At 33.2% G+C, this 10688-nt stretch overlaps 1 protein-coding gene across 1 annotated transcript; it reads right to left on the bottom strand.

Moving 5' to 3' along the window:
* Positions 1 to 809: 809 nt before the first annotated feature.
* LOC146942035 (histone acetyltransferase HAC12-like) lies at positions 810 to 9449 on the bottom strand. Its single transcript, XM_085755990.1, has 16 exons — positions 9349 to 9449; positions 7246 to 7440; positions 7073 to 7145; positions 6664 to 6943; positions 5206 to 6545; positions 4645 to 4920; positions 4276 to 4557; positions 3918 to 4046; positions 3576 to 3776; positions 3322 to 3467; positions 2854 to 3157; positions 2506 to 2645; positions 2311 to 2368; positions 1801 to 2226; positions 1486 to 1712; positions 810 to 1320 (listed from the first exon to the last, which is right to left on the bottom strand). Exons 2-16 carry the CDS (start codon positions 7431 to 7433, stop codon positions 1239 to 1241), a joined length of 4152 nt encoding a protein of 1383 aa, XP_085612116.1. The 5' UTR covers positions 7434 to 7440; positions 9349 to 9449; the 3' UTR covers positions 810 to 1238.
* Positions 9450 to 10688: the final 1239 nt, after the last annotated feature.

Genomic DNA, 10688 nt, shown 5'->3' with positions numbered 1-10688 from the left:
AACTGAAGTTTAATACGTGGCATTTACGGTGTTGGCATAAACTCGTGTGGCATTGGAAAGGAAAAAACTATATCGTTTATGAAAACTGGGAAGGAATGAGGAAAACGAAAAAAACAAGAACATAAGCATTTGAACGAGATTTTGTTTTAATGTCTTTAAAGGAGAACAATTTGATGTGACTGACTTTGATAAGCAGGATGCGTGGATTTAGTTTTCAACTTTCTCTAACGTTTGGATAGCTGAAAGACAAACATGAATATTTTTTATAAGATAAAGAACCAAAGCATGTTAAAAGTAAGATAAGGATATTTAGCTAATTATGAACAAGTTTTTTTTTTTAGGAATAGTTAACATACAGGGGTTAAAAATCAATGTTTGAATAAGCAAGCGTGTATTTCATTTTTTTTATAAATAAATTTGGATATAAAACTGGCTGAGGTTCAAAACTATCTCTGTTGACAAGTTTTTGACCGTTGTAGCAATTTTTGTATGGTTCACCTCATTTTTAATATTGTCTAAAACCATCTGTTATATTTTTTTGTTAAACAGAATGAACACCCGATTAGTTCCTAGTTCAATCAAACTGATCTCTCTAGTTTTCAAAACTTCGAAAAATGATTATATAATAGCAGAGGGGCATAATTGTTCATTAATGCAAAGCCATCAATGTGGCACTTCAAACATTTAAAATGAAGGACAGTATAAGCAAAAAAAGAAAGGGGAAAAAGAAGAAGAAGAAGAAGAAAGAGACAAGACAAGACAAAGGAGATCTTAACAAAATCTTAATCTTTGATTAAAATTCAAAAAAAAAAAAAAATGAGACTTGAATTGAATACATTCACAACAATACAAAATTGAATCTCTAATTTCAAGTCTCTTAAAAATGAGGGACTTGAATAGAGTAATTGGAGCTTAGGCTCTCGACCATTGAACGTATATATTCACAGCAATACAAAATTGATTCTCTTGTTTTAAGAGATTAAATATAAGGCTATTGCAATCCTAATCTGTATATACATAATCACAATTATATACACATAAAAGTGAAGTTGAAATTCTCAACACTTACGTTGAACTGTTTTTTTTTTTTTTTATATATACAATTAGCTTCAATGAAATTTAATACGCTTCATCGAAGCTTATAAAAACTGACTATTGATTGCTACTCATTGACTGCTTGCAACCATTTATTAAATGATAAGCTTGTCAACCAACTATTTGAACTGTGAACTCTATATTCACAAAGATTCATTGATCAACGGCTGCTTTGTCACTTTCAAAAACTGCATTGCTTTCGATTCTACATGCTTCTTTAGATCCCTGCAAAATCAACATAAATATAAAGAAATAAGTAATTCATATAGTTTAATTCATATAGTTTAACCATAAAAAATGACTTGGTAGTCCTAAAGAACAAGTCAGAAAGTAGAGTATCCAAAATCTCTCAAATTCTCTAGGCAGTGTATAATTCTAATAACAACACACCTGCACCGTGGAATGCTACACTCCAAGTCTTTGCAATTCCTAGAGTGAGCAGCAAGTATAAACCATATCTTTTTACACTGCTGGCAGCCCCGATTCACTCGAATTTCGCACCTACTGGCATGAGAGAACAGCTTCTTGATTTGAGAACAGTTTGGGTGAGAGCAAGGTTCAGCATTAGCTGCACGGCATTGAGATGCATGCTTTAAAACGTTCAGCAGTTTCACCATCTGTGTGTAAGTCGGCAAGCATGATCAACAATCTAGTCTAGAACAAATGAGTAATGAAAACAACAAATCTGGGAATTAAACATTATACCATTTTCTCATTTGACTCCTGATTCCCAGATTGATATATCGGTCTTGAATAATTTTGAGTCAACTTGAGTTCATTTTGAGTGAGCTTGTGTTCATTTTGAGTCAACTTGTGTTCATGGCAGTCAGCACCTCTATCCTTATAGCATGCAGAGCAAATGGTACACTCTGGACAAATCTCACATTTCCAGCTCTTTTGGAATACATTGTGTGCACTACAGATTCTACAACATTTTACAACAGTCATCAGAGTAGGATTGTGTAGATGGTAGAGGACCATCATCGAGGAATACTTGGCACGACGGAGTGTGTCAAACTGAAACTGAGACTTCTGGCAGAAACTTAAAAAGTTATCCCTATTTTCAAATAATCTACTCTCAAGGACAATATCATTATGTTTAGTGTTGGAGGGGATATCATCAACAACGGCCTGAAAATGGAACACAGTTCAATGTTTTGCATTAAATTACAAATGATGAGAATCATATGAAAAACTTCTGGTTTAGGCTGTTACCTGACAAAGTGTATGCAACTCGCCATTCTTTGAAGGGTGCGCATCAGAACTATGGCATCTGAAATATGTTGATATGAAAGTCAATCCAAAAAGCCTTAATTATTGTGCACTGAATACAAAACTAGTTCAAGCATATGTATTCATTTTAAAGGGAGGCGAAAAACAAACAGTTTAAATGTATTTATGATATCATACCTTTCGCACTCCTGAATTTCCTTGCATTCAGTGCAAAACCATCGCTTCCCAGACACTATCACTTCACGGCAATGTATGCATGCATATTGCAAGTGAGCTATAAGGAAGTTTTCCCTGGTAGGCCATATATTTTGGCCAACCTAATAGAAATTGGGGGGAATAAAAGAAAAGGAAGAAAGATCAGATTATGTAAATAACTTAAACTGGTTTATAACTAGAACATTGCAATGTTTCATTCACTCAATTATAAAAGGATATATCCCATCGAATGACATTGTATAATTTATCTAAATGTACAACACTACAAATGGAAAAAACGTGGATGAAAGTAAGACAAGGTAGACATACTTTTCGCATCACTAAAATGTCTTTGGCAGTGTCTTTGGAAGGATTGGCATGTCCCATGGTCTTTAAAGCTCTATTTGGCACTTGTTCCTTCAACATCTTTTCATAGTCTCCTCCACACTCTTTTTCAATGGTCTTGGCTGCTTCCATAGCATTACCAGACCAGCAGTCTCCATCAAAGTATGGCAAACGAGAAGCTGTCACCTTGGAGTCCCCTTTCTCAGCAGCAACAAAGAAATGATCATATACGTTGGTTAAACCAACAACAATATTTTCTTCAGTAGCCTTTTTTAACATTGATAGATACCTGCATAAACAAACATTATAAATATTCAGTGGTTGGCAGGGCTAGTTTTTGAAAACAAAGGAGATAAAAGTAGGAAAATAGTACACTCAAATTCTCAATGAAATGTATACACAAGCTCATGAAAATCCAACACACACAGACACATAAAAGAGAAAGAAACTGACCACCGGCGTAGCTTATCATTCTTCGGAGTCTTTTGCTCTTTGGGGTGGCAATATAGTATATAATCATCCCCTTTTCTTGAAGGAGCACAGGCCCATATGTAGCAAGTCAGGAAACCCCTTTTTTTACAAAAATCAAGGTATCCAATCTGATGATAAGAAAGAAAAAGAAAAAAAACATAAATAGAAAGAATGTAAGGATTAAGTGCTCATTTTATTAGTTCTATTGGCATTGAAATAGTTTAAAAGAAAAATACCAATATCTCATGGTAAACGAAGGTACGAAGGGCTTCTCCACTCTTTGTCCTTCTTTCAGGCATAAAATACTTGACAGAATCAAGATATGAAATGTATACACAACGCTGATTCGGATTTCCGCATTCAGAGCCAAACTCCTGGACATACATTCCAAAAATGCATATATCTGCTCCTTCAATCTGCTGAAACAGAAGAATAACCTGAAACCAAGCAAACTTCTATTAAATCTTCTTGAATAATCCAGACATATTAGAATAGACATCAAGAGACATTTAGTTCAGAAGAAGCAATAGGTGGTAATTGGTATATTTATTTATTTATTGATAATCCACTGAACTTACTCTTGATCTATAAGAGAATTCAGCAGGGTAATTCTCCTCTGGAATGATATCCAGAAACTGCTTATTCACTTTCAATTGTTTGTCGACAGATAACACTTCTCTAATAGAAAGACCTTTTGCAGCTATAACCTACAATTTTGCAGTAATTCATGGTACATAAGTAAATAATATAGAATTTCCAAACATATATATATATATATATATATATATATATATAAGGATAAAAAAGATCAATAACTTCAATAACACGACAGAAGACTAATTTTCTACTATTTTCAGTTTACATGCTAGGATAAGAATAAGAAAATGATAGGATATTTGAAGTTTATGTGCATACATGCGGATTTCTCGGTATTACCTTATCAAGATTCTCGTTCCCTTCAACATTTTCCCACTTTGCTCTCTCTTGCATGAGACACTCAAGAAGTCTTTTTTCTAAGTGGTCACTTAGCACGGTTCTTGGCAAGTCCTTAGCACCAAAATTAGCAGCCTTCAGTAAGTGAGCATGCTTTCCATTTTCAATTTCTTTTGAGCGGCATACAGGACATATATACTCAGCACTGCAATCCAAATCTCTTCTGTTGTTGTAGAGTGCACATATTTGATGTTGCCATCTTTTGCATTTATTGCATTCCACCCACTAGAAGAACACAACAGTCGTAAAGAGTTGGTACATAGTTCTCTGTATATCCAGCTGAATTATAAAGTAATCGATATTAAAACTTACCGGTTCTTCAAGTACTTCATCGTTGGTCCTTTTTTCTAGATTTTTCTTAGAAATAGATGTCCCATTGAATGTGATTTTCCCACCTTTAGAAGTCTTGTAACACATGGAGCAAATGCAACCCTGTACATCCAATTCTTCTTTTCTACAGAAATATATTCTCTTGATGCGTATGCCACAACATGAACAAACAATTGGTACTGGTGCAAAGTAAAGCTTTTTCCTTTCACATAATTGGCATGTGTTTGCTTCAGTCCCTGCTTCCTCCTCAGAAGTAATCTGTGTTAAAATAATTGTTAAAATAGAATTATGGATACATGTAAATTGCTAAAATAAAAATATAATTTTAATAAAAATCACAAACTAAATAATTTTTAAAAAAATGCAGAAATTGACATTCAAAGTATCACGATAACAGAACATCCAAAGATTAAAAGAAGAACCATTCATGAGCTTTAACCAAATAGCTTAACTTTCTGGGATGGTTGGTTCATGACATAACTCATAACAGCAATACCTAAACAGATCACGGTAATTGAAAACACTGGAAGGTGGTGTACTAACCAGAACAGATTCCTTTCTGAGACTATTAATATGTTCTGTAATTTGATCATGTGTGAACAAATCAATCAAGGAAACAGCATCAACTATTGTGTTTGAGAATTTTGTTTGCTTCTCTTGATCAGGTGTTAGTTCACTGGCTTTCTCTTTAGCATCTGTCCCCTCTTGGTTGAATCCAATTTTATTTTGTTTGTCATCTACATCAATAAGAATAGCAACCTTGCTTATGAGAGCAGGCATATTCGAATTCGACCCAATGTCAATTTCCATTGATTTGCAACTGTCTGTCACGACATGGCTTTCAAGATCTTTCTTCTCTTGATCAACTTTTGGTTCACTCACTTTCTCTTTAGCGTCTGTCCCCTCGTGGTTGAATCCAATTCTTCCTTGTATGTCCTCTTCATCATCATCACCATCAATTGTAATAAGTTCTGGGACACGATCAACTTCCACTGAGTTTCGGCAGTCTATCATGCCATAGATTAGGGAATCTGGCTCATATGATATTCGACCAGCTTCTAAGCCTTTCGAGGGAATCAGTTTAGGCTCAGAAGTCAAATCATAAATCACGTAGTTCGTTTTCCCACTAACAGTTGTAACTGAGGACTTTGTTAGCTTCTCTTGATCAAATGTTAGCTCATCGGCTTTCTTTTTGGCATTTGTCCAGAATGCAGTAGGAATAGGCTCCTTGGTGAGAGTAGGCATACTGGAATTTAATCTGATGCCGTGGTCAAATTTAGTTCTGCCTTGTATATCCTCTCCATTAGTAGGAATAGGATCCATGTCGAGACATTGCATCCTGGATTTTATACCCGTGACAATATTGTTTAAATTGTTGCTATCCATCACATCATAGCTTTCAAGCCCTGGCTGTCCAAATGTATCAACCATTACATTGGTGTTTATCCCCTTAACTCCCGCAGAATGAAAAATTGGATTTGTAATTTGTTCCACATTACTCTCATAATGGAGAGAAGAGAGGGGAAATTCTGAATGTTGCACTTTTGGATGTGGTTGAAAAGAATAAGGTTGAACCATCCCATTATTCCATTGATCAAAACTTGGATGGTTAGTCGAAGATACACCAAAACCTGAATCCATCATTTTCTGTATTTTGGCAGGTCGTAGTATGGATTCAGTATTATCAGAAGGGACATCATTAACAACATGTCTAACAGTGGAATTCTTCTGAAAATCCAACTTCTGTGGTTGATATTGCATTGTATCTTCCGAAGTATTCACCGAGGCAGATTGAGAGGACATAAAACTTGAATCTTCAGATTGGAGGGATCTTCCCATTGTAGTAGGAAAAAAATCTTTGTATTTTGTCAGATCCATCTCCACTGCAAAAAGCAGAGGAGGAAAAACAGTCAATAATATATATAGCTGCAAAGACAAAATCAATATTGTACAAAGAAAGATTCGAAATTGAGGAGAAATCACAAACTAATTTTAACATACAGTTATTTGCGTGTTGGTGAGAAAAATAGTTGCTAATTGATCTGATGTTGGCATCCAGATTGCTTCCACCATAAGAAACAGGTAAGTTACAAAGCACATCCATATCAGCAACTGGAGGGATAGATGAACCATCACCAGGAAAACAAGGCAGGTTATGAGCAATAGAAGGATGAGATATTCCCGCTTCTGGCACGCCATAGTAACCAGTATTATAGGACTTAGGAACACCCAGTAGAGCTTGCACACGCTGATTCAATGTCTCCAGGTTCATATATTCCTCCTGCCAAATTTGTAGAAAAACAATTGTGCTTAATTAACAACATACAGCTTGCATTTGATACTCTTATTGGCTTATGTTATTAGCAAAAAAATAGTACTTTAATGCTCAGACACAGGTCAGGAAACAAACCTTTGAAGCAGCATTGGTAAGTAGCAATATTTCCAGCGCAGGCCCAAGTTGCTCATTCTGAATGATTTCAAAGCTGAATAAATTTATAGTTAGTATAGTCTCAATTCAATTACAATCATATGTTAAAGTAAGTGCAACCACATTTCTTTGAAAATTAAATAACTTTCACTTACATTTTTCTTCTTATCCAATTACGGTTGTATACCATTTCAGGATGATACCGCCAGTCTGAGGAGAATCCTACTTGATTGCTTAATTCATCAAAACATCTCTTTGGCGGAATGTTCGAGAAAACTGATGAAGAATTTCTTGGTATATCTCTCCAAGTACTCCCACCAAGATGAAAACCCTTGGCAAACATCTTCTCGCTTTATCAAGCCACAAGAAATAATCAACAACTATATGTTAGAGAAAATTCCAACAATGTTCTTGATGTGCCATAAACTTGTAAAGAGGAAAACATAATTATAATAAATATAAATAAGCTTGCAATCAAAAATCATCTAAAAGTGGTAACACAACCTAATAGACACAAAAATGGATGATCAAAGATCAGATGTTTAAATAGAAAAGTCCGTGATTCAGGATGAACACGAGAAAAAAAATCAAAGAAGACTAATCTAAAATGCATCATTTAAGTATCAAATATTCATTAACCATAGACCACCATTTTGCTACTAAATAGATATTGAAAATTTATTTAGCATTTAAAGAAAATCATCCTGACACCTCTACAGGGTGACACTAATAAACATTTTTCTAACTTCTTTAAAAAAATTCAGTACCCCTCCCTTAATTCCTCTACATTGAACTCTTATTTCTGATGGCAAAATAAGAAATGTTAAGTTTAACACCCATGATCAATTGTCGAGATTATTTCCTTAATTGTTTCAAGTGAATTGTCTGTTTCAGAGGAGACGGATCCTTCCTACAGACAGTGTATTCAATAACTTTTATACAAACATTTAATTGTAAAAGGATTTGTATTTCCCATTTTCATTTTTTTCTCATTTCTTATTAACTATCATACTTCTTTCAAATAATACCTTCCCCAACCTGGATGCAATTTTTAACTTCTCTTTTTTTCTAACCACAATATTTAGTATTTGAAGCAAATGTCACAAGCACAATGTGGTATTTACAGAAATCCTAAATAGTTTCACAATCTTTTTCTTGCCACAAGCTCAATGTGTAAGTGTCACAGACACTATTATCAATCCTATGAGCTTATCAGATGTTACATAATTTACTCTAAACAAAATACAGAGCCCCTATTCAAATTCACTTAGAAAAAAGACTTGGCCAGCTTAAACCGCGGCTTATTAATGCTAAAAATTTGATCAAAACATCAAAACAAAATCTTTGAACATTAAAAAGCAACAAACAGTGTTTTTAAATAACAACTATAGCGACGCTATACCACTATATTGTAGCTGAGTTTGGACAAACCGCACACACTATTTAGTACGAAATGTTGACAAATAGCTGCTATAGTGGTGGCTCTATAACACTATTGCACAGATTAGTCCGCTATTTTCCAATATCTGTGATTGACAACATTGGTAACAAATAAAGTGACCCCATAGTAAGAATGTTCAATAAACAATTAAATAGTTATAGTTACGCATCTTATCTATGATTCAATTTAAGCTTACTACTATGTTGTCAATTATAGCAGCGCTGTTTCACAAATATATTTTGTACCAAACAGTGTATTACGGAACAATATCAATTTACTTAAATTCTAGCACTGTTGTAGCTGCTATTTAACAACACTCCACAATCTTCCTCTTTCTAATTCTTTCTTTTTTCTTTTTCCATTTTTTCCAATTTTTTTTTAAAAGAACAGATACAAACCGGATCGTGCAAAATTCACAAAGTCTCAAAGATTCTTGGAACCATTGACATTAATTCCATCTAAATTCAATACCCCTTTATCATCAGATCATCATTAATTTAAATCAAGATTCAAACACTCAAATTCATTAATTCAAAGAAAGAAAAAATAAATAAAAAAACTCGTCAATTCAGGTTAAAAATACGAATCAATTTTATAAATGAAAACAGAAATGAACGAAAAGATTAAAGTTATGATCAACAATTCATAATCATAGCAACATTGCAAAACGATGAATTGATCAATCACGAAGTTTAAAACAAAAGCCCCAATTCGAATCGATAAAATTAGGGTTAGGGTTTAAGAATTGGGAATAATACCATACTACACAGTAACAGGAATTGAGAAAGAGAGAGAAAGTCAAAGAAAGACGACATACAATACAACGTGGCCGTTGGTCTCTGTCTCTGTCTCTTTCGTTGACGCAGTTGTGTTGTTTTCTTCTCCTAGGGTTACGTGAACTTGTGGTCCCTTTAGTCCTTCTTTATTCCTCTTCGTACATCCAAGGAGTATTTATAGATTCAGGGTTATACGATAATTAGGTTTAATTTAATTTAACTTTATTCAAAAAAAGGTTTAATTTAACTTGAAAATTAATGTGATCCTCAATTTTAGTCGTTGATTAAGTTTGATATAATAATGGTTTAGATAACTGAACTAGCTCGCAATAAACCAAATCAATTAATTAAAAAAATAGTTTGAATCTCTATTCGGTAATTAATTCGATTAACTTGATTAATAAACTAAATGAGTCGAAGTTAAGTTAAAAAATAAATTCGTTAAACAAATTAATTGAACTTAAGCTATGTGAAGTTCCACTCGTTTGTCTATAAGCCAACTCAATATGATTAATCATATTTTTAGTCAAATTTAGGGTTGGTAATTCAAATGATTTGAGTTAAAGGATAAAGGAGTTGAACTTGAGTTCAAATCAAACGAATGAATAAATATTAATTTAACAACTAATTACTAATATTTTCTTTTAAAAAATATATACTCTTTGTCAAATTTGCTTAGTATTTTTTAAAATATTTTGGTACTGTTGGACCATTTGGTTTGGCCAAGTTTGTTTTAGATTTTTTAAAGAAAAAAATATATTATTTTTAGTTAAGAAAATCACTTTTGTCATATTTAATTGTGTGTTTAAGATTTTTCGAAAAATTATTTTATAAAAAAAAAAACTATTTTGACACTAAAATAAAAAGCTATTAGGATTAACTTTTTTCAAAATCTATTTTTTTCAAAAACAAGAGGTTAAAAATCATTTTTTTGATAGTAAACAAACACAAATAACTTCAATTTTTTTAAAATCTTTAGATTTTTCTAACACAGGATATATTTTTTTGTAAAGCTAAACCAAACGGACCCTTTTAAAAAGAAATATATACTCTGTCAAATTTGCTTTGCCTATTTTTAAAAATCTTTTGGTACTGTTGGACAATTTGGTTTGTTTTGCATTTTTAATTCAATTAAGCCTAATTTCTTTTAATTATTCACACGACCAATTTGGAAATTGGAATCATTGGATTGCAGCAAGCAAGCACACACACAACCAATTTGCAATTCCAGAGAGAGATGTAGTTCTGTGATGGTGGAGAGTTTCATGTGATGCGTCAATAGAGGTCAAAATGAAAGCATAGCTGCTTATGGCCATCACGCAAAAACAAAAAACCCTACAAGCCATCAAGCAAAAAAAAAAAAACCTACAAAATACAAGTA

Source organism: Medicago sativa, chromosome 3 (assembly GCF_051527215.1).
Source record: "Medicago sativa cultivar Bolivia chromosome 3, Bolivia_mono, whole genome shotgun sequence".
NCBI lineage: Eukaryota > Viridiplantae > Streptophyta > Magnoliopsida > Fabales > Fabaceae > Medicago > Medicago sativa.
This window is presented reverse-complemented; position numbering and strand designations above follow the sequence as displayed.